Below are 24,710 nucleotides of genomic sequence, written 5' to 3'. Positions count from 1 at the left end.
CCGCACGGCCCCGGGGTTTGTTTTGGGGGGGGGCGCTGCTTGGAGTCTTGCTGCCGTGAGATGTGGACAGGACAGCCTTCTCGACGGCAGGCAGCTTCTACCTTTCCCTTTGCCTGGAGAGGGACTGCTGTGACCGACTTCAGCGGGGCATATTTTTTTGTTGTTTTGCCAGGGTACAAAATGCTTCCCCTGCCAAAGCAAACGAACGCACGAATGAAGACCTTGAACCACACACGTCAGTGGCGACAGCCCCTCCCGACCGCAGCTTCGTATGTGCACTGATGGGGAGTGACAGCCTTTATTGCACAGTCTTGAAGATTAAGCCTCAGACGCTCCCCTCTCAGCATTCTTACACATTTCACAAACACAGAGACTGAGACACAGCAAGCTACATAAATTGTCTGAAGTCACAGAGATTCCACAGAGGCAAATACAATCCATCAATCCTAATATGTAGTCATTCTCTGTAACTACTGGACTCGTGTTCTTATTTTAAAAGTCGCAGTAATCCTCTCTGTGAAGGAGGCATCACCCTGTTTTACAGATGTAGAAACTGAAAGAGAAGCTGAAGAACAAATATTGACATGTGGGTATCGGCCAATTTCATCTCTATATAAGCAGCTAAATAAGTATCTGAATTCCAGAAGTGCTTCAGTTCAGACATTCAAATTTGAAAATGCTAGGCAAACCAGACAACTTTTGTGCCTGTGGTTTCTAAATACATGTAGAAAGAAATGTGTTCTGACCTTCATGGATATGTCCAAAAACGTGAAGCCTTGGCTGTATTCGTCTCTGGACTGTGTTCAGCAGCTCAACACATCCTACCCGTTGCATTTTCTTAGGAACCCAGTCTAGAAAACCTTTGGAAAAGAAAGGAAAGCTTTAAAAGAAGGCAGCCTATTCGCAAAGCTGTACTGCTGTGCAGCATTTCTGAGATTTCGTGTCGCACAGCTCTTCATAAGCAGCCATAGAAGAATTCTCATGGAAAGAAAACAGTGCCTTAGTAAGCAGAAGAGGAAGGAGGGAAAAATACTTGGGGAAAACCATAAAAGCTCATCAAAAGAAAAAGGACTACGATAACTCTTGCCAGTTGTTTTTCAAGGCCAAAAAAGAAGTATATATATACTGCAATCAAAGCATTTTTGCAGTGCTGTTGATGGGAAAGCTCAATGCTTTATCCATTCTCCCTTCTAAGAGGGTGAGGCGTGAAGAGCAGTATGCCCAAAGTGAGTCTCTAAAGAACCTAAATCAGCATTTAGCTATTTACATCTAATCCTGGGATCTAGTTTTCTGAATTGAACACTTTTAACTGATGGAATGCAATCTGTGCAATAATAAAACTATATTGTTATCATACTGAACCACACAGTAGTGGAACTCGGGTGAGGGGCCCACAGCATGCCTAAAACCAACATCCTCAGGTCCAACTGGTTTCACGGCACAGCAAGCCCCATCAGCCCATGTCTATGGAGCTCAGAGAGGAAGAGAAACCCAGCCCCTCTGCAGTAAATGTTTTTAAGGGCTGTATTTACTTGCAGGAAGCTTGCACAAAACCACCTTTTTAATGAATGCCGGCAGAAGCGTACACCGACTTGCATCTCCAAAACCACGCTGCAGGGCGATGCTTACTGCCAACTGCAGCCCCACGTTTCTTTCAAAGTGGTCATAAGAGGAATGCTGCTGCATCAAGAGGTTTGAAACCAGCCATCTTGATATCTTCCTGTTGTTCTGTCATTTTCATCAGGCTCAAATTTGCAAACCTAAAAGATCCCAGCATTCTGGGTTTCTCTAGTTGTTCTGGAACTTTCCCCGTGGGCCCGTGTGGCTGGAATAGCGTGGAGAGCGTGTGCCTTTGAGAACACAGCAGTCAGCCAGACAGGTCTAGAGAATGGATCTAGTTTTCATCTTTACTTCAGACGTCCATCCACCCAGGCATGAGCAGTCAGCCAGACAGGTCTAGAGACTGGATCTAGTTTTTGTCTTTACTTCAGACGTCCACCCAGGCATGGCTAAACAGCAGCTAAACAGCTGGCTCTGAAGACCAGGACTGCAGTACTCAAGCTATTAGAAAAGCCCTCAGATTCGCGAGAGCTTCAGGGTAGGCTCACACATCAACAAACACCCCTTTAGACGCTCACGCTTGGAAACCAGGCTCAGCATCCCGTGAGCTTTTACGGAAATGGCAAAAATTCACCCTTGTGTCACAGCTCCTCAGAAGGCCAAGTCAAATTTCCAGCAGTGAGTTGGGAATGAGGCATCCGAAGTGTCAAAAAGAGGAAATTGTGGTAACGACCACAGACTCCTAATTCTTTCAGATGCCTCCGGAGAGGCTGCTTGGCTGCTGCCGGTGGGATGTGCAAAGAGAAAGCCCCGCTGAACCACAGACGGAGCAGAGCAACGCTCAGTTCTGGTAACTGATTTCCTCACACTCTTGGTATCCAACACAGGTCAAAATTCACTGTAGGAAACAATAAGTATTTAGGATGGCAGAGTGAGGCCAGCAACTCCTCTGGAATCCAGTGATGCTCTTTTCAGAGCAAACGTATTACAACCACAGATTTTGCTACCTCAACGATTTGAAACAGTTAATTGTCAAAATGTCTGTGGTGATCATAGAGCCAAAAGTATTTCCACTTCAAAAACTTCACAAACAAAAACCCATAAAATTAACTTCTCCATTAAATTAAGCATTATTTATGTTGAACATGTTTTTGTTTACATGCATTATCACCCTTCTGAAGCTTTCCCATATGTTTGCAGCTTATTATGTACACCTGACTACACAAACTAAGAATAATTGATTACACCTAGCTAACAATTAGAGTTCATCTTAGGGTTTTTTTAATGTTTGGTTACTTGAAACAGGTTTCTGCAGCTGTCAGGAAAGTATAAATCTTTGTCACAGACAATCAAGCAGACAGCTACAAATGAAGACTTAAAGGTGAAATTAAATTAAAAACAAACAAAGAAAAGAAAAGTGAACTTTTTGAAGAGAAGTAAAAGAATTATAAATGCAGTTAGGACTCAGGGAAAATACTTTAAAAGTTATACTACACATAAAAGTAGTAAAACCATGCTGATGAGGAAATGAACATGAGCGCTGAGCCCATAAATCACGAATACTGCATTTCATAAGCTATGAAATATGTGGCGTATCTTTCTTAATAACAGACAGGTTACTAATAAAATGGTCAATAGTAGCCTTTTTAACCTTTGTTTTCTCATCCTCTGTGTACCCCTGCCCTGGTTTCATCCCAAAGCACTGCTCTGAAACAGAAAGGAAAGATTACTCCGATTTTTGTTATGTGCCTAACTGACTCAGAAACACAAAGTCTGTCAACTCTGAACGGTCCTTCTGCATCTACATCACGCAGGCCATTTTAGATCTACCTAATAATGCAGCATTAATTAGTTTAGGAGGGTACGTGCTCTTTTGAAGTGAGGGAATGAGAAAGCGGCACAGAAAAGGGATGATGGACAGAATTTAGGCAGCCTTGCTGGGGCAAAAAAGGGAATTTGCAAGAGCGCTGATTGCTCTTTATGATCATTAGGAACAGCTCTGGTGATGTTGTCCAAGATCAGAACAACAGTAATCAGCTTGCTGGTTAAAGTAATTGGCTGGGAGAGTCAAGGAGGATCCTGTCTCCCAGAAGGTCTGCGGAGGGAGCGACACAATAAGGAGGTTCTGTAAGTTAGGCAGGGTGCTAATTTCTTTTGAAGCCTCATGCATTTGTTGCCATGGGTGTCAGGGAGACCAACAGCTGATGCCCTCAGGCGGAGGGCTCTGCGCCTGAGCCATCTATTAATGCATCAGTAAGACAAAAGAAAGGGGAACTTTTAAGAAAGAAAATCCTTGGAGGATGGTTGAGGCTTAAGAACTAAAAAAATTAAAAGAGATACTGAGCCATGGAAATGGGGAAAATTTACGTTATCCCAATGCAGTCAGAGGAGATGGGCAGCTTCTCCTTAGAATTACTATAATTATTAAATTACTTTTCAATTATTAAATTTATTATTAAGGCTATTATTAAAGCATGTCTGTTGAGTACCAGCTCTGCAATGCTCTCTAGAGGTTCTCCTCCTTCTGATAAATCCAGAGGCTGCCTGGAGGTGTGGTGGCTAAATTAGCAAGGTGGCTGAGGCTGGGTGGTGCGACACCCCTCTCTCCACTTTCCAACACTGGATTTCAAGTGCTACATATAGGGAGATTCTTCAGATCAGCTGAAGGTTGGATTTCTTTACAGCTGATCAGCTGGTTTAAAACACGGCTTTAAAGGCTTCTGAAAATGTTTTAAATAAGGCTTATAAATGAAACTATATAAAAAACCCCAGCGTCATGCTTCAGAAACCAACAGGGATTATCCCCAGTACTAACCGTGAGCTGATACCTCAAGGGCTAAACAATTAAGTTTCTGTGATCCACTTTTAGGATACAGGTCCATATTAAAATCAGTCCATGGCATGGCATGAGACTCCACTTAGGTGAAGTATCAAAACACACGCCCTTACTGTGAGAAACCCTGCTCACAAAGCAGCCCTCTCCCCCAGGATTAGTGAGCGGTGGAATGCAAACATGGCTTTCTAAAGAAAACAACAAAACACAAACCCTTCAGATACTTTCTCCTCCAAGCTCTGAAAGAGGAGAAGAAAGGGTGGAAGACAAGAGGGTTTTAGCTTCAGGAAATAGGGGAATGTAAAGGCTTAAAGAAACCAACTGCCTTCATTTCACACAAAGCACTCCTCCCCAGTAAGACTCAGCACTTAAGGATGTGCTTTACGTTGGTGTCCATTCATTAAATTAGTGAGGGTTAAACACAGAGCTTGCTGTATGTTAAACACATTGAAAAACATGTTAAAAGTCTTAAGCCTTTACTAAATCTGGAGAAGTTTCTGTGACTATATTATTTCTGTAACACAATTTCACTGTTATCTAGGAATACAAGAAATCTCTCCTGGCTTTTAATATCTGTAAAACACAAATGCAAAACTATTCCCTGTTGGTCTGTTAGTGTTGCCAGACTGTTACAGACAGGCAATTCACCCACACTGCCCAAAGCACAGGCAAACAATGGCAGCGTTGGTGTTTGTGAGGCAGAAGATGCAGCAAGTCAGCATGATGAGGAAAAATCCGGACTCTGGGTGCTTGGTGGGGGGATGCCATGCAAGTGAGGGTGAAAGACCATGCTAAAAAAATAAGATCCCAGTCCTGCTTTTCTCTTCAAGCAGGCTCCACGCTTTAAGTCTATTAATTTCACCAGCAGTAGAGCGCACAGGTGCATAGGAAAACTAGACCTTGCTTATTTATAAGGCTCATTACAGCTGTACGTGTTAAGGCTTTATTTTGTAAGCCATTATTTAATTCCCTACCACTGAGCATAGATAACCATGAAATATAAACCCGAGCTGAAGTCCCGGTGCTGCTGGAATCAGTTCGGATGTTACTTCTGACTTCCGTAAGTGCAGATTGCGCTCTTTGTCTAAGGAGAGCCATCAGTTACTGTATAATCATCTGAAATACACAGCTCAGAGCACTAGTATTTTCTTACCGAGAGGTGGTCCGTGTGTTATAAGAATATCTATTCCATCTGGAATAAGGTTCCATTTCTCTAATAGTGCTTGGCCTCGTGGAAGATTAAAGCCCCAGCCATAAAACCAAGGTTGCCTGCCAAGAGAGGAGGAGAATGTCTTCAGTGCTACTTCCACGTACTGGTTATCTAATTATAATACGGAGATTGACTCTCTACTAGCATGGAATTTGGAGACACAAATAGCATTCATTTTCTTCTTTGTGTGCACAGTAAAAACTCTCTTTCCATACAATCAGCGTTATTTAACTTGCGTGGCAGATCAGTGCAGTCCTTACCACTCTGAGTAGGCAGCATACAGTAAAACATGCAGTATTCCTCTAACTAGGTGAAAAGTAACTCTTACAAGACCTGGACAGCAGGATCTCCATGTGTGGATGAGCATGCCGGACTCCCACAGCACCTAGAAGAACACCAGTCTCAGGTACCTGGCTGCGGGTAGATGTTTCACATTGGCTCCCGTCACGTTTGGCCCTCAGCCTGTGACCAGCTGGGCAGGGACAGGCCCTGGCACAACGACAGATCCTGCTCCAAAGTCAGAGGCATCGTCTATGCTGCTTTGTTTCCCTCTTTGGAAGCATCCCATCAGAACAAAAATACTGATTCTTTTCTTACACAGCATTTTCGGGTGTGTTGACTTGCTTTTAAGTAAGACTTCCCATATTCAGGTTTTCTTATCAGACAGGCATTTACATTTTTTAAAACGTATTTATGGAGCAGCTCATCACGGAGCAGCGAGACTGTAACACTGTCAGTCAGAACACAATTTATCTGTATCTTTCTATCCCATGAATAAAAAACTGTATTTCACAGCAATTATAACACAGTGGTAAATTATGTCTTGCTGACTATGCTCTAATTCTAGGTCATAAAAATGAGGGGTTAGTTTTAGGTTGGAATTTTTTAATGATTTTTTGACTGACGTCTTCTGGCCATATCCATATTTGGAGAACAACAAATAGGCTGCTGTGATTTAATAAGCTTTATGATAATAGCAGCCTTAGTGTTTACAAATACATGCACATCAACCAGAGTTCCCTTTGAGATGCTACTTTGCTGAAGAAAGCTTTACACTCCCTCACTGCATCAAAAAACGTAAGAATTCTTTAAAGAAATTCTCTGAACTCCACTTTACATTACGTATGGCAAAGACAAAAGAAAATGCCCATAGAGCTATTATTCATCCTCTTCCACTACTGATGCTTGACTAACATTTCAAAAATTAGCACGTCTTCATGATGATATATTTTCCACTTTTCCTTTCAGAATGCTGTAAAGCACATGCCTATTGAAAACAGCTCTAAAAACACAGAGCTAAAATACACAGGGATGTGGCTTACCCGAGGGAAGAGGAAAATTCTGGTAAAAGGAAAGAAAGAAGGGGGCTTTGCAGCAGGTTTCCTGCCTTTCTTCCACAGACACAAAGAGCCACAACTACTCTAGACAAGATGACTGAAACGCTTCCTGTGTCCACAGCTAAGAGCTCATCTTCTAGCTCTTCATCACGTGTCCTGGATAACCAGGGTCTGGATAAACAGGTGTCCCAGGAAAAAAAAAAAAAAAGGTGAAACTCCGTACATCTGCCGTTGGGACCAGAAACACATCGCAGCCTCCAGAAGCTGCGACGAGGGAGGTGAGGAAGGTGTGTGAAGAAGAGATGCTAATAGCAGTAGCAATGAAGTGGGAGCCTTGTTCTGAGTCAGGTTGCTCAGACCAAGGTGGCTGGCTAAGAAAAAGACCTCCCTCTATCAGGGACATGAAATCACACTTTTCTGGTTACCTGATCCACTCCCAGCAGACTCTCCTCATAAAGAGAACAGCACCTGGCTCACAGGTACATGGCTTCTCACCTGCCTACTGCTGGGGTGGTAACTCACGCTCGTTCGGAGGCTCAGGGGAGACCTTATCGCTTTCTACAGGCACCTGAAGTCTCTTCTCCCAAGTGACAACTGACAGGACAAGAGGAAACGGCCTCAAGTTGCACCAGGGGAGGTTTGGATTGGATATTAGGAAACATTTCTTCATGGAAAGGGCTGTCAGGCATTGGAACGGGCTGCCCAGGGAGGGGGTAGGGTCACCATCCCTGGAGGGATTTAAGAGACGTGCAGATGTGGTGTTTAGGGACACGGTTGAGTTGTGGACTTGGCAGGGTTGGGTTTAACAGTTGGACTCGATGACCTCAAAGGTCTTTTCCAACCTACAGATTCTCTGATTCCAGTTCCTGGCTTATTCTGCAGTAAGTGACGTTACCGTGTAGCACTGTCACACACAACCAACTCCCAGCCTGCGGAGCTTGATCAGCCTGTCTTTACGTTCAGCTCACCACTGACAGAATGGGAGTATTTTTATCGCACAGGAATGACCTGAAAATAAATAAACTGCAGTCTGCGAGGTGCTCGGATATTACACAAGTGGGAGGCTTTATAAAAATATACAAAGGTTATGCTTTTTCTAAACTCCACTGGGGTTGCGTTCCATACCTTACCATGCCAAGTACCTTCCTTCACCGAGACAGAAATACTCAACTGTTTGGCAAACTATCTTTAGGCCCAGAGCAAGTTTTCCAGGAGCAAAAATCTCACCGACAGAAAGTATTTGCAAGGACAAATAGGAGGCGAAGGAAGTGTCAGCACCGTCAGCCATGCTTTTAAAGCTACTGGTGGATGCAGTGAACACAGGCCCCTGGCTCCCACCTGTCGCTCGGCCCGGTGCTGCTGGGCACGGACAGGATCGCCCCAAGTCCTGTGTGGGACGCGAGACGAGGCACCATCCCACTCCCCGCAGGTGCGCCGGACACAGCAGGAAGACACCCGGGGGAAAGATGAATAATTGCCCAAAAAGAAAAGGTCAAAAACCTAGGGAATAATCATTTTAAGTATACAATGAAGCATTTGCAAAGAGAAATAATCCTGACTGGAACAGGTTGCCCAGAGAAGCTGTGGATTCCCCATCCCTGGAAGTGTTCAAGGCCAGGCTGGATGAGGCTTGGAGCAACCTGGTCTAGTGGAGGGGGGTTGGAACTGGATGGGCTTTAAGGTCCCTTCCAACCCAAACCGTTCTGTGATTCTGTGGCTGTATGATTCTATGATTCTATCACTGTCACAGGTTGCACCAGAAGTCAGTTTGATCCTGCTGCAATCCAAATGACCACGAATGGCACATGCAGCTGGGAGAGCCTCTGCCTGCCTCTACGAGGGCCGGCCTGTACATGGCGGCTTTTTAAAAAGCCTGTTTCCCCTTTATGAATAGGCATTATCTGCTTATTAAGACAAGAAGCACTTCCCCCCCTCCCCGTCCCTGCCTGCCTTTGTGGTGAGTGCAGCGCGCAGCGCCTGGGCGCAGGGCTGGTAAGTTATGCATGCCAGAGCCCTTCTTTTGTGAAGGGGAGATGTTACAACTTGGGTGCTTTGCCATTATGCCGTCTTTTGTGACAGTCCCGAGATCCGGAGAAACGTCTGGGATATTTCTGGCAAAAAAGAATGTGAAGTCCAAGCAAGGATTCAGCGGAGGACGTTGGTTTGCTTCGCATCTGAGAGAAGAAAGACAAATCACACACTTCACTGCCCCCACCCCCAAAGCAAAACCATCTTTATATGCACACGGGGATTTTATAAATCCCCAAGTCCCCTCTTCTGAAAATTTATTGCAAAACAGCTACCAAAGTTTCTAAGTAAAGAAAAAAAATCTCCTCTAATAGCCACTCACAAGTCTGTGACCTGGACATTGTGCAAAGACAACTTTGTCTAAAATTGCCATTTATGATGGAACCTGGAAGCAAAGTTAAAGTCTTCATATCAAGCACCGAATCTGTGGATCCCCAGTTCCTGCTTGCTCGGGGAAGTGTAGTTTTTTTATAATTTATTTTTCAATAATAGTTTACATTTTACAGAGAAAATACTGTCATTTATGTTTCATAAAAGAAAAATCTGCTGTTCTCAAAAAAACCCAAGAAAAATACATTTGGCAATTAAAGACATACATCATGAGTGTATTTCACCTCTAAAGTGAAATACATTCACTCCTGTGTAGAAACATACTTTGCTTTAGGTCTTATCTTCTTAAAGCGAGCAGTTTGAGTTTCTTCACACTACTGAAATTCAGCGATATTTCTATTGTTATAAGAATAATGATTGTCTACACAGAAGACTCGAGGGGGAAAATACATTGGAAGTGAATTTGTTTACAGCACAATTAACCTTATGTTAAAAACATATGAACAAATTTTGCAGGTCAAATAATCTACCATCGAAAAAGGGCTGAATTATCAGAATTTGTGCTAGCAATCGGATGTTGCTTTATGTACGGAATTTCTATCTTTCTCTTCTAAAGTAACCATTGGAATAATTTTCTTACAGAATGATAGTTGCTATGACAACCATAGCAAATTTTCCTTTTCTGAAACAGATGTCTCATTTAGTTGAAAATTAGAATGTGAAAAACCCATGGGAAAAATTAATTCAAACTTTAACAGAACACTGACTACAATGTAATCTCTTATAGGTTAACCCCTTAACATCTCTCTGCACTCTTACAGTAACCTCCTCATAAATTCTAATTAAACCATTTTAACCTCCCAGGAATGACCTTCTTAGCTATCATTAGTGCTTTAGTTGTCTCTGAAAGGAGCATTTCTGTTACAATGATAACAGAAAAAAAGTCATACTAAAAAAAAGGTGGTCAAACATACTACCGCCTTAATTATTTATTAGTTTTTCTTCTTTTATTCGGCTACTACTGGAAAGAGCTATCACGTAGTCCAAGAATCCTTTTGTCATTTAAATGGGGCATAACTTAGTTTTATATGTGATTTACTGTGAAGGGCGGTGATGCACTACACAGATTTGACCTGTAATTTACGTGAAAATGGAAGGTTTTCAATTTCCAGCCAGTGGTACCCATCTCAATCTGCTCAGCAGAGGGAGAGAAAGGAGACACCAAAAAAGGACACTTAACTGGGCAAAACTATGAAGGCGCAGGGATTTTTCTATTACGAGCAATGACAGGGTGAAACCTGCTTCTCCGTTACCCTGATTCCATTTAAGCGTTTTAACGTAAAGCAAGCACACTTTGCACGCTCACCAGCTCAAGGGGACACCTCCCCAGGACTTGGTCACTGGGCACAAACCGGGATGGCAGGCCAGCGGGGCAGCCAAAGAAACACTCCCACGCGGCACTGCCCGCAGGGCTTGCGGCGTGTCGGCCACCACAAGAACCCGGAGGCTGCGAGATTTACTGTCCCGCTGAATGAGACAAACCCTGCCACCAGCAGGCACGCCGTCACTCTCCGAGTTCACGGGAAAACTCCCTGGCGTGGTCCAGCACCTGCGGAGAGCCAGGGGTGGAAAGCAGCTCAACAGCCACGAGCGTGTCCAACCTCGACAGCAGAAAGTGCCCAGCTAAAACACGGTGTGCCGCCGCGTTTCTCTAGTTTCCCACCGAAATCTTTTTTTGCAGCTGAAAGGCAAGGTGTCTCACTAGAACTCCTCTGCTTACAAAATAAACTTCAGTGGTTCACAAACACATAGAACTTGCTCTAGTCCTTGACCTTTTTCCCATCGGAAAATAAATAGGTACGGGCCAGTGACTGTAAAGAAGCTCAGTGAGAAAAGAATGGACCAGACCGGTCTTCTCATTCCTGTTCCCCTTTCCAACAATCGCAGAGCTGCACATATTCAGTATTTAGAAGATTGGACACTGCATGCTGAAAGTCACACTGGTAAACATGACGGGTCAAGGGTCACCGAAAAGCATGGAGCACCAGAAAGCGGTTTGATTCAGCAGTGGCATCACAGGCAAAACTCCAACAGATCCTAATTCCCAGCCCATGAAAATTTACTATTGGACATTCAAGTCTAATTATTCCTGGTCTTGATTTAATGCTACTATTACAACTACAGTCCCGTGAACATGGGTATACAGTACTCTGTAGACTGTCTACCTTCCCTGCCTGCCTGGTGTTCACATCCTCCAGGTATTTTTATGTTCCCCGTTACGGTGTTAGTCAAATTTACCTAATCTCCGTAACTGCCTTTTTAGCCTTCCCTCCATAAGTAACTACCCAGTTCATTGAGTATTTCTACCGCTTTCTACTCATTTTTCTATCCAAGGATTCACAAAAGTTCGCCTTTTTTGTTTGGTTGGTTTTGTGGGGTATTGGCTGTTTCTACACCTAAAGCAGTTGTGAAATAACACTCCTCTTATTCAAGAGGACCATCCAAAGCAGGCAGGGACAAAGCTAGCTGCTAAGCCATTAGTGCTAAGAAGGACTGGCAGGGCGTTGGTTGTTTATAGGCTTCGAGATACCGTTCAACATCTTGGTGTCTGAGCATTTGGACAGCATAACTGAGATTTAAAGAAAAACAGGTTTCGGAAGTTTTGAGGAGTGTGAGGAGGCTTACATTATGACTAACTTCCGTGTGAGAGAGACAAGGATGGTAGGATTTTAGAGAAGAGGTATGAAAGCAGTGTACAAAAAGAATGACATTACAGAAGAGAAACTTGGATTCACTCATTCATAATATGGGAACCAGGGTTTTTTTAACAAAAGCTAAGGCCTTACACTCCAATAAATGCAAATGACCATTAATCTCATATAAGATTATGCCCTGGAGCACATGGACACGAAGTACAGCTCAGCAGGTGGAAAGGAGAACACGGAAAGGAGAACGCAGAAAGGAGGGTGCAAAGACGCTAGACAGCTTGCACAGCATTCCTTTGGGAGGCTGCAGTGAGCAGCAAATTGGTCTCTGATCCCCTATCAGTCTGCTGGCCACGACAGACATTTCTTCCATGGGGAAGTCTGCTGTGCTCTTGGTTTTTTGCCTTGCTTGCTTAGCATCCAAGGTTGTCATTCTTGAAACTCTGAATCAAATGAAATTACTGTTTTCACAAAAGGGAAGGAAGGCAAAAATCAGAACATGGCCCTTTGTCAGTAATTATTTCTTCTGCAGTCTGAGTTACACATGAAATCATTCCTCTTTTGTTTAGTAAAGGATTTCATACATCTCTTGAAAGAATGAGCTGTGACTAATAGGAACTGATCATTTCTAAACATTAATCTGTTATAAAACAATGAAAAGTAAAATGAAATCTACTTTATCTTCATAACAAGAAAACAGAAGATAACAGGTAAGGAGAAGAATTAATGAAAGACTGAATTTAAAACATGCCAACACCAAATGCAAATAGTTTATTTCATTCTGCTGGGAGCCAAATTATAATAGCCCAATAATATTTTTGAAAATAAAATAAACCCAACACACAAATGTAAAAGCTAATTTGGAATAATTAGCCAAGAGATTCAGCACTGAGAGTACAGATGAAGGACTATACAGACTTCTAGTACAGACCTACGGATTTAACTCAGGACAAGGTGTTGAGCTCCTGATGTCTCAGGAGTCTGTTCCCTCAGTCTCTCTGATTCTCAGTATCAAAAAATATAGGTACAGCCAGGTTATCCAGACTGTACTTCAGCTACTGATAGCTGACAGTCACGGAGAGAAGAGTTAAGAGAGAGGAGGAGTTAATAGACCCTCCACAGTACAGTCACCATCTCATTTTAAATGTACAACTTGCCATGAATAGGGCAATCAGTAATTAAAAATAATTTGAGGCCCATCTATGCATGGCATCTTCAGTTTTTCACCACCAAATGACCAGACAGCTAAAGAAAAACATCGTCCCCCCAGACATCCAGCTATCCGTGTTTACTGTAGTCCTCTGAGACCCTGCGCAAGTTTGCTAAGCGAGGAGATGGAATATCCCTTCAGAGATGCTGTACTTGTGGGGGTTTTTATGATGCAGCTCCTGGAGGGACTCTCCTAGCTGAAACATGACTAAAATATTTAGGATTTGGAATAGGTGCACTGTGAATTGACAAAAAAGGCCCTCACAGTAGCCACTTTTCAGTTTAGTACCTCACCAGGTTTACATTCTTTTCTCAAAATACCAGGAGTAATTAGGCCATATGGACTAACTGTCTGCCAGTTCTTTCCTTTTTTTCCCCTCCTTTTTGGTTTCTTACCTTCTTTTCCTTAGAAAATTCAAAGCCCTTTTGAGTGAAACAAGCATGAAAACGCTTCCAAAACAAATAAATTAATGTAGCACGTGTGCATATATGCATAAAGTGTATTATTTTTAACATTTTCAATTGAGCAACAGATGAACTTATTTCTTGTTTAAAAAAGCACATACTGATACTTCATATGCTATGTTTTTACCTGAAGGGAACAACGTCCAAGCAATCCTAAATTCCAAATTCATGTTTTCCCACAGTCCTAAATTCACCCCACAGTACAGCGTGGAAAGTACTGCCGCGGTATAACTTTCTGTGACAGAAAGCTACAGCTTTACCACCTGAATGCTCATGCAGCTAGCTAGGCATTCTGAGATAAACGTAAAAAACCCCATATAATTATCTGATGTACGTGATGTAATTAGAAATATCTGACACACAGAGGTGCAGCCAATTAATAAGTTCAAATTTGGTTCACATTTATTCTTATTCCTTACTGGGGAAGAAAATCCTCATATTAATTCATATTAAATGATGCTAATTTATTAAATTAAATGAATTTATGAACAACAAATCCAAAGGAAGTGTTCTGATGTTAAACAGCTTCACAACAAGTGGTAAATTACTTTTCCCCTTAAAATCTGGTCAGGGAAAAGAGAAAGAACCGAGACAACTGCGTTACAATTAGTTTCTGTGACAGTGGCTCTATTTACAATTCTTCACTTGGAGCACAACCATCTACCTCTCCATGTGCAAAAACCCAGGGAAAACGCACACACCCAAGCTCCCGTGAAGCAGGGAGGCTGACTCTCCCCAGGTGTAAATGGCTCAGAAGCCGGTGGAGCTCTGGCAATTTACTCCAGCTGAGAATCTGCTCCATGTAAATCCGCTCCAAACTAGTTTGCTATCTGTGTTTCTCTTGGAATATGGCCAAAGGGCTCATGGCAGTACCCAACTGTGTTTACATCTTTGAAACATCCTGAAATTGCTGCCGTCTGAGCCTACTGCCCAGACTACAGATCGAGCTGGTAGTCCTTTTGTTTGAGAAAAAAATGGGGAAAAAAGCACCAAAACAACAGAAAAAGCACTTTAAACTTTAAAATCGGCTCTGTCTCATAAAATTAAACTTTCAAGGAAATGTGAAAAATAAAGGGAAAACTGCTGTGGGGGATTGCAATTTCACTCTTGTGGTTTATGAACTGCAGGAAAGTGAAGCCAATTCCCTGTAGTGAGATTACAGGTCTCCTCTTCTATAGGTCTTAAATTAAAAACCAGCCGAATCCAAAGTGAGCTAGTTTACTGGATCAGAAGATTCAATTATTTCTGCTAAGTAACTGAATGTGAACTACTTCCTTTTAATAATATACAACTAATAATTACTGCCCAAGAAAGGACTTTTTTCTACCAAGCTAATTAAACTAAAGCCATATATTTTTCAACTGCTCTCTAATTTAACAAAAGCTAGAAACATTTGCAACAAAACAAACGCAAATCCCCACTCGCACTCCAAAACATAAAATCCACACAATGCCTTGGGACATCGCAAGAGACAGGACTTGCCCACTACACGTTGGGTGCCATCAGCCCCAACTCCGGGTCTACACCGCGGCCACGTACTGCGCGTTCCTACAGACGCAGGGAAGGAACACAACTGCAAAGCCATGCCAAGCATCTCTGATTAGGCTCACTCTGCCAGAGGTCACTGTGAAGGGTGTGAGAGGATTGATCCGCATCCCTAACACACACGCACGTACAAGTACGCAGCAGGGGAAGGTGGCCGACTTACCGGTTTTCCTCTACTGTGACTGCGCTAGGACGGAACTGTTCCGGACCCCTAAGTCCTGGGCAATGTTGGGGAGAAACTCTACTTGAGGGAAAAGATTTGTTAAGAAGAAAAGAAAAAAAGGGATATTCTAAACTGCTGTGACTGTAAAAAAATCTTGAGGGAAATGGAAAAATGAAATTTCTCAGGAGCGCATCCTAACTACAATTTACCACACTGGCCTGACTTGGATGATATTTATGTGCTGTGATAGGTGTAGTTCAGCACAGGTTTCATTCTATTTCAACGTAGCTACTGCAGAGTTCAATCCGTTAGTAACAGCCACGTCCCTTTAACATTCACTTGGAGTCTGAGAAATTTTTATTTGGTACAGCACCTGTACACCTACCATCTACTGAATGAGGCTCCTACCTCCTCTATTTCCAGGCCATGTAAAAAACAGTGAGTGCACATGAAATGCACCAAGTTTAGCAAAGTGTCAATAGTAAAAAAAAAAAACAACCAAAGAAAAAATTTAGAGAAAACCGATCCAGTGATCTGTTTCTGATGTTAAAACAGCCAGAATGCACTCTGCAGTTTCACTTTCGGCCACTGGAAAACTTTTCACGCTTCAGGAGTTCGGTTTCTTCCATTTCTCCCCACCACCTCCCCTGAGCAGTTGAATTTAAGAGATCAAAATCATCTTCCAGGCAAAAACATTCTTATGATCTTCCATATGCTGCAAACTAAAACGTAGTGTGTTGTGGTTTTAAGTGTTTTTAGAAGCAGCACCTTCCAAAATGGAAAAGGGTTTCTGCTAAGTATATAAGAGGAAATAAAAATACCACCCCAGCATCCTGTGAAAATACAATGCAACCCGTATCTATGTGCCTCAGACTGTTAATTAATGTATTTTAACAGGATGATGACTTTTGCTTCCTCTCTTCTACGCACGTTGCTATTCCTTACACACCTGTCACACCTCACCTACCTTTTACCGAATGCCTGAAATAAAGCATCTCCAGCACGCCAACCGCAGCCATGCAGCCACATCAGGTTGGCTTAGGTACCAGCTCTCTCCCCAGAATTTCTGAGACTTGAGATGCCTCAAGTCTGAATAATGAGTTCAGCCTATTATTCCCAGTCATGATTTTCATTTTCAAGAACCATGTCAGTCCACCTAAATTACTCACTTACGCTGCCTGTCTGAAAGTCACTAATGAAAAAAGCTCCAAATAGTTGCCAACTTGAAAAATCAGGGAACATCTACCATTTTTTAAAACTTATTTCTGAGCAACCAAACCCCTGCACTCTGTAGTATGTCCACATCCAGCATTTCCACATCCATCCATCCATCCAAAACTCTAGCACTGACAGAGCTAGACATAAAAACAAGCCACCTGCTCAAAAATCTACTTATTCTGAAGTTTACAAGGATTTTAGTGTAGGATTTTATTACTTTAGAAAACTGTGCAGAAGCAACTGCACTTTAGCTATCTGTATGTCTGTCTTTTGACCAGGTGAGGATGCAGAAAGAAGAGAACATTGGAGAATCACTATTTTCTTTCTAAATACTTCTAGTATGGTTTTGTCCAATAACACAGATTTTTGAGTCCCTATATATTCTTGTCATGTGCAAGGTACTGAATAGGTTTTTTGCAGATTTGAAAGGGGGAGTAAGAACGAAGAATCAGGAGTGGTCACTGAGACAGAAGTTATTATTTCCCATGAATTTTGCAGGGAATGAAACTTGCAATACAGCATCTCGCATCGCTGCTGCGGCTCCGTCTGGAAGCCACACTCCCAACTCGGGAGGTACATTATGTTAAATGAAGTCAATATTTTATTTTAATACAGTTTCATTTTAATTGATGTTCACCTCAATGACTGTAAAGATTTGTACAAGGTCTGGGAAAGTAAACATTAGATGATTCATCACTGGCAAAATGAAAGCGTGCCCCTCTCTTGAAATGAATCCATAAATCTTTGCTACATTATTTTACTGATGGAAACTGAGTTCAGTGAGGAATGAAAGAGACTATTATAGCTGTTCTTAAAAAGATGGAGGAGGACGGCACTGAAACGGAGACCTAGGGTATGGGTGGCCTAGAGTCTGTGTGGGACAACAAGTCTGCCTCACTTTGCCCCTTGCAGGCTGAGACTTCCCCAGTTATACCCAGGGGTCACCAGTCTTTCTATGCAAAGTGCCCGTGTGCACACGCGCAAGAGGACGTTTGAGGAGTACAACGAAGCGACCTCTGTGATGAAAAAACAAATCAGACATGAAAATCTGAAACCAGATGAGTGACACACCTGTAGCTGAGCGCTGCTGACCGCACTGGGCTATACAGCTTAAGTGAAACACCCGGCTACGTACCGGAGTAGTAGAGACAGCTGCAGCGCACCAAGAAAAGGGCCAACAGGTTGGACCAGATTTCCAGAGTGGGATGATGATTTTAGGAGAATAGGTCCCCTGTCAGGGTTGCTTTGAGCTGAGCTGGTGGCTGACACACGCTAATGCAACCTACAGGTTGATGTCTTTGACACTGGAAGCAATTCAGGCATGACACAGCCAGAGCTTACCTAACGGCCCTGACCCAGCATGCTGAGCTCAGCAAAACCACCACTTGAACAGAAAAAAAACACACCCCGCATCCACAGCCCTAACCTTCTCCACTCGGTTCCCACTATCTGAACAGCCACGTGGTACGAGAGGCCGTATCTAATCAACGCTCCATCAGAGAGACGCTGCAAAAACCCCAGGATTCCAGCCCGGGTGTCTGTCACTTCACGACAAATGGTCACAAACGCCTTTCTAAGCTGACATTAATCCTTGCTCTCCCATTTTCACTGACTGGGAAATGAAAGTTTCTGAAGTTCCAGATGGCCTATAACAAAAGAATGAAGGAGGAAATGAGAATACATAGACACTAGAAGAAACTGTAATTCTGCAAAAAGAAAAATGAGGTTCTGTTTCACAAGAATAGATCCCTCCAGATAATCAAAGCCAAGTAAAATCCCACACTCTGGATAATAAGTCTGGAGGCAATCTCATCCTAAAAGGCTTCTTTAAGCTATCCAGGCCAATATGTCATTTAGAATAATGAAATTGTCATATGTTTGGAAAGAGGGCTTTGATTGTCCCTTCCTCTTCCACACTGTGGAAAATGAAGAAAAGCAGTGAAAGAGAGAAAATGCTTTCCTGCCACCTTGCATGCCTGTTTGAGGGCAGGAGGACCAAAATTTCTCCTGCAGTTGTGTACAGCTGCTTAGAAGCATTATGGAAATACAGAGCCTAGGAAGACGTTTTCCTTCTGCCACTTGGATTTCTCTTACTAAGTCAGGTAAAAGGGTACTCTTACCCTGTCATTACTCCACCTTTTAACAGAAAATTCCACTAGAATTCCTGTCATTTTCCACAAGACTAGAGCCTACACACAGAATATGTGTACTTCTGCAGGTGCACATCTTTTTCTGTACATTTGAGGCAAGGGTGCAATATTAGGCATTGGGGGGACAGCCAGTATAACAAACAGCTTCTGATTATTGATCAGGTCAGTTCATTAGTCTTCAGGTCTTACCATCAGTTACTGCATGCCACAGGAGAACACAGAGCCAAGTTAGTTACGCACAGAGTTGGAAAACTCAATGGAAAAAACATATAGTAGGGCAGAGTCCATTATTGGAAACGCAAGAAGCAGACACAGCAACGCTCAGGACCACACGTCCAAGTATGAACCTCAGAGAGATGTTCTCACGTCGATACAAAAAGGTACCTGCACCTTTAGAGGCATTTATTTTCACATGGGAATCCTGAGTAATGAGTATAAAAGGAATAAGGTATAGGTGACTCATTCAGCCAGCACAGCAGATCTGGTGCACTGAACGCGCCAGGGTTTTTTGTGCAAACACAGTGTGCGACTGTGCAATTGGAATCTTTAGCAGTGCAGAGGCACAAGTGGATCCTATTGGGTATCTTCGTGCCAGCTGTAGCTAACACCAAAACTCTTACCTGCAAAACAGTAGCACGTTGTGGGGGCAATCATCTATAACTGAAGGCTGAAAAGCTGTAACTGAAATACCCACTAATCATTTATTAATATGGTTCCTTGAATGACATCATCATAGACATAATATCCAGTTTGATGACACAGAAAAGACATTCTACTTCAAATCCAAGTTCAAATTTCCTTGATTATCTCGGCTTCCTGGCTACCAAGCCACCTGCCAGGACCATCTCCAGCTTGTAGGGAGTTTGATATCAACACCAAAGCTCCCTGCTGTAAGGACCCTGTCGATGCTCTTCATTTGAGGTATCAACACTGACACCTAGTTCTAGTTCCACAGTGGGACTGACAAAATCACAGGAACGCTGCTCAGAAGGCACCGCTGGTGATCTTTAGTCACCAAACTTACCACTCCCTACCACTCATCACCAGCACAGCTGGTCAGCCATGACTGTCTAGCCAAGTCTTGGAAACACCTAAGGAGAGATTCTCTGCCACCTCTCTGGGGTTCCTGCTTGCTGTATTTTTATTTCTATCTTACGGGTTTGTATGCTACTGAACAAATTAATTAAAACAAATTAACCCCCCACACACAAAACGGCTTCATCTTTGGGAAAGCTTAATAGTCAAAGGTACATCATACAGAAATTACTATAGGGAATTATTTGGGTTATTCTATCTGCCAGTTTGACTTTTGTCATGGTAGTTCAGAATAAATTAGGGTGTTTAAAAGTACTTTCCAACCAGAAGCTTTCCAACTTACAATAAATGTTACTGAGGAACCGAAGTCCTTGTTTTACATTCACAGCAACTACGGCTGTTCTCTACACAAGATTGCTTCCAGGCCCGTGAGCATCTTCTGGCCATGTCCTGGGTTTTGCTGGGATGAAACCAGAGTGCATCTCCCTGTGCTTAGCTTTTTGTGAAAACAATCACTGTGTCCAGGCTTTGTATGAGAAAAGAAACCAACGCTCTGGGCTACACTAGGAGGAAGCACGTTGCGTTCTTACCGCTGCCCTGCTCATGCAGATCTCGCTGTCGAAAGCATCGGTCCCCTGGACCAAACACAGCCGCCCTGCGACTTCAGAATGGCTCTGGCCACATTTAGCATCTTGGTATTCCCCAGTTTCTCATGAAGCCTCTGATGTTTTTACACCCCTCTCCCTCATCACCTCTACAGATAATCCGTGGTCCAAGACACTGGTGTTGCAAATGCTAATTCCCAAAGAGCAGCTTTTGTGCTTTGCAGCTTGCATTCCAAAATGGTTGCTCCCTGCTTGATGACAACACCAGCGTAATTAACATTTAAGGGAGTTAAATTTTCGTTAGTGCGTAGAGGCTCAATCTGGCACCTCAAATCTTGCCCTTGGAGCTCAAGAGAGTTACAGCATTGATTTCTGAGACAAGACAGTGTCCTATTTCTTCTATGCAATTAAAAACAACCACTGAGTTTTAAATAATAATAGAGGTCAAAATACCCAAGCGCTATTGAATATATGTAACCACACACAAAGGGTACGGATTTAAAAGGCCTGAGAGACTGGCATGTTATGCAAACCAACCAGGCTCTCGTGGTTTACTCTGCAATTAAAACATCTCAAGCAGAAGTACAATCGAATTGTGTACAGGTTATATAAAAATGCAGATGGCTACAGGTAAACACACTAAGTTAATGCTGGTTGACATTGACTCAGACCTTACTCCAGCATTCTCAAAGTACTCTGCAACTATTGATTAACCTCTTTTATAAAGGAGGGATATCTGTAGCTTATTTTTACAAAGGGTGACAGTAGGATACAAGGTCAGGGCTGATACAGAAAAGGAAAGGCAGGATCTGGGGTCCCAGTCTTTTAATTCCTTGATAGCTTACCTTCTCATTAAATAGTGTCATGTATGGACAACAAACATAAACTGTAATTGGGAGTTCTCCAATTAAATAAATTCATTCAAAAAGCTATATGCATGATTTTCAAGGCTGGAAAAGAAAATATTTTAGGATACTTAACTGCATGAAATTTAGCTTTCTCATTGAGTTCTGAGATCTTAAGGAGCTCTAAATTTTAAAGTCTTGACTAGATTCATAAGCATTTCCTAAAGGACCGGCTTCATAATGCAAGGACAAAAAAGATTCACCATGGAAAATTTCCCAAAGTTCTGTAGTTTTTTTAGAAATTACAATACTACGGTGTAGAAAGAAACTGAGATTGATTACTCAGAGAGGCTATGATAAACCTCTCTTTTCAGGCTGAATGAAGTTTAGAAACAAGAAGAAATGCTAAAGAGCAGTAGCGATCAGTTGGCACAGACTTGTACTGCAGTCTTCAATCTAGCAGGCAGCTAGTTTAACCCACACAAAATAGCAGTTTCTCTTCCTCAGTTTTCTGACTGGTGGGCTGGCTGATGTGACTTTGTTAGTCCTGCACCTGCTGGCCTGATAGAATGACAAGGAGCGACTTATTACTGCTATTACTGCTGTTGTTGCTGTTTCCACTGGACATGACATCAATTAGCATGGAAACTTCATTCAGCATTGCATAGTAACAAAAAAAAAAAAATCCAGCACGGCTAAAAGACCCTCATCAAGACTCTCTCCCACAAGGAGCAAGCAAAGATCTTCAAGGGACCTTGCAACACTTTTCATCCAGCACCGTAAGGGGGTAGGAGATGAGTTAGCAACACTGTGAAACATGCAGCGTGGAAGTTTAGCAATGACCTAAAGATGCATAGAAGATGGAAAGCAACCTTTTTTCAAGAAGAATAGGTCATGCCAGATAGCTTACACAACTTGTGCAGAACTACAGGATTAGCACACAAAGGAATGAGGCAGACCAGATTTTACAGAAACATTATTTATGGGTTAGTGGGTGGACTAAAGTTTTCTCAACAGATTTTTACAGATCTAATCATACACAGAAAGTTCAAATGGTTTCCTTTAGCCTCTGCTTGGTGCAGTTTTATCTAGTGTTTTGCTTCAATTTAATTTATTTAGACTTACGGGAGTTTTGGTAGTTTATTGCCTGGAAAATTATTACTGACACTGGAAATATGGTGCCTGGTTATGAATTTTGCAGTGAAGATACGAAATTGCCAGACGTATTATAAACAGAACATAATTACAGTATTTACAGTTGAACATCAAAATGGGAAGAGATGCCAAGTGGCATTTCTCAGAAGTTAATATTGGGACTGATACCATCTAATATCTTCCCTAATAATTTGGAAAATGAAGTAAATTGTACATTGATTGAACACAGAGTAGACACAAGAGGAAGATGAACTACATCACAGCAGGTGGGTAGGTTGAAAAAAAGCCCAGAAAGATCTGGAGATCTAAGAGGGAGAGAGAGAAGGGTGCATTTAAGAGGGAAACTATTTAATGTAGACAAATGTAGAATAATAAGCTCATAGAAAATGAACACCCATCTCAAGTAACCAAATGGGAAAATGCCAATTTTCATTAAAAAAAAAAAAAATCCAAGAGATTTCACAGTTTATTCACACTGAAAATTCACATTGGAGTATATGCATCAGGTTTGACAACTTGTTTCCTACATTCCAACCTGATGTGATTTTAAAAGGAAGAATAATGGTTTTCCTTGAAAACATGCCTTTTAAGATCAATTTTAACTGATTTTAAATGTATACCAAATACTAATAAAAGATCCAATTTGCAGTGCTGTTAGCAGAAATAAATGTAGTTGTAAAGTAACATAGGCAAGAGACACAGAAGCAACACATACAAGGTCCAAGGTGGAGGTCAGGAAGCCAAACCCATCTGTCTCCAATACTGTCAGGGAGTTCTAAGCGTTCACTCTACACAGCAGAGCAAAATCCATAAAATACCAGGTTGCCACTGATTTGTTGACTTTAGAAGCTCAACTATACCTTGAGGAAAGCTATTACTCTATAAAAGAAAGTAAGATTCTGCGGGATATTAAAAAAAAAAAAAAATCCTAAGCAAACACTGAAACAAGCTTGCTGCGTTAATGATTGCTATATACGCTAATGAACCGTAAATATTATCTGTAGGATGGAAATCGTCAAAAGAATGTACCCTTGCAATAAAATTAACCTGTAATTATATAAACTTACTAAGTGGAGAAAACATATTTTATGGCACAAAACCCCCGTACAAGGACAGTGTCGGAGAACTGCTCCTGGCTGAGAGTTAAAGAGCATGCTGTCTTTTTCCCATCATTATTTGGTTAACAATACCCACACACAAGTACATTATTTTGTCACAGGAATGATTCATCACAAGAAAATATAAAACTTTATCAGAGTATTACTTTTCTCCCTAACGCAGCAATCCAAATATAGCTGATGCATACAAAACGGCCGATGTGATAGCAATCAACAGTATGGGTTTTTATGTATGCTTAAAAACCTGCTTACCAAGGGGAGCCATATATTCTGAACCCCCTCACCGTCACTTCGGAGTCTTGAAGATAGATGCAGTTTGTTAGAAGAGCCTGTACATTTTCATAGCTCTCTGGCTTCAGCTTAGAAACAGAGGGGAAATAGTAAAAGTCCTGCTTGATTAAGTCAGCCATGAACTCCTGGTCAAAGGTCAATTCATGATTTCCTGCTATCACAATCTTGTATTCATAGGGCAGGCTACCTAAAACAGTGAAAAACAAACAGGTTACTTGTTTTATGGAAAATCCGACAAGAGAAAACAGACAGACTCACAAACTACTACTGATTCCTATAACATGCTCACATATTTGAAGCACTCGAGCATATCCCTGATACATGTGACAGCAGTGCCTGGTGATTTCGGGTGAATGACATTACTGTCTCTTTCAGGGCACAGGATGATTTAGAATGCTTAGCATTAATGTGCTGAAACTACTTTCATCTCATCAACCTTAAAAACCAGTCTGCAGACTTCTGCTCTACTATTTACTTCTAGTTAATTGCCATTTGTGCTGTAAGTATCACTTACTGTGACAGTGATGATAACTCTTTGACAGAAATTAGGGTTCAAAGAAGATTGGCCGTACCGCTTCATAAAATAATGCCAGTTCTCTTCTCCCAGAGCTGGGGTCTTTATCAGTTTGTTCTGAAGAGGTCTTACAGACTCCGAACTTGGGTCAGCCAGAGGGGTCTGCTGCCCTCTTTCCCCGACGTTAAGATCAAGCCTTCCAGCAAGACAGGGACTGGGTTTAGCTGTCAAAACTCCACATCCCACAGAGGAGTCTCGCAGTTTGCCTCTATTCCATGTTTTATCGTGCTCCATTTTCTCAGTGACTTCCTTGGATCCACGGACTATAATTTTAAGTGACTCATGTTCAAGAATATTTTACAACCCGTATTTAGTGAAAAACCTTACAACCACC

General features: G+C 42.2%; 1 protein-coding gene across 1 annotated transcript in view; it reads right to left on the bottom strand.

Annotated features, from left to right (window-relative positions):
* Positions 1-23,989, bottom strand: part of LOC104509387 (metallophosphoesterase domain-containing protein 1) — a gene marked incomplete at its 5' end in the record, with an annotated part of 27,112 nt that extends 3,123 nt beyond the window's left edge. Inside the window, 3 exons of the mRNA XM_010151318.1 lie at positions 747-860; positions 5,547-5,662; positions 23,764-23,989. Coding sequence (XP_010149620.1) covers positions 747-860; positions 5,547-5,662; positions 23,764-23,989 — 456 coding nt within the window. The remainder of the gene's footprint in view (positions 1-746; positions 861-5,546; positions 5,663-23,763) is intronic.
* Positions 23,990-24,710: the final 721 nt, after the last annotated feature.

Source organism: Eurypyga helias, unplaced genomic scaffold (assembly GCF_000690775.1).
Source record: "Eurypyga helias isolate BGI_N326 unplaced genomic scaffold, ASM69077v1 scaffold5945, whole genome shotgun sequence".
NCBI classification, from domain to species: domain Eukaryota; kingdom Metazoa; phylum Chordata; class Aves; order Eurypygiformes; family Eurypygidae; genus Eurypyga; species Eurypyga helias.
Note: the sequence above shows the minus strand (reverse complement) of the source record. Positions and strands in the feature narration are given on the sequence as shown.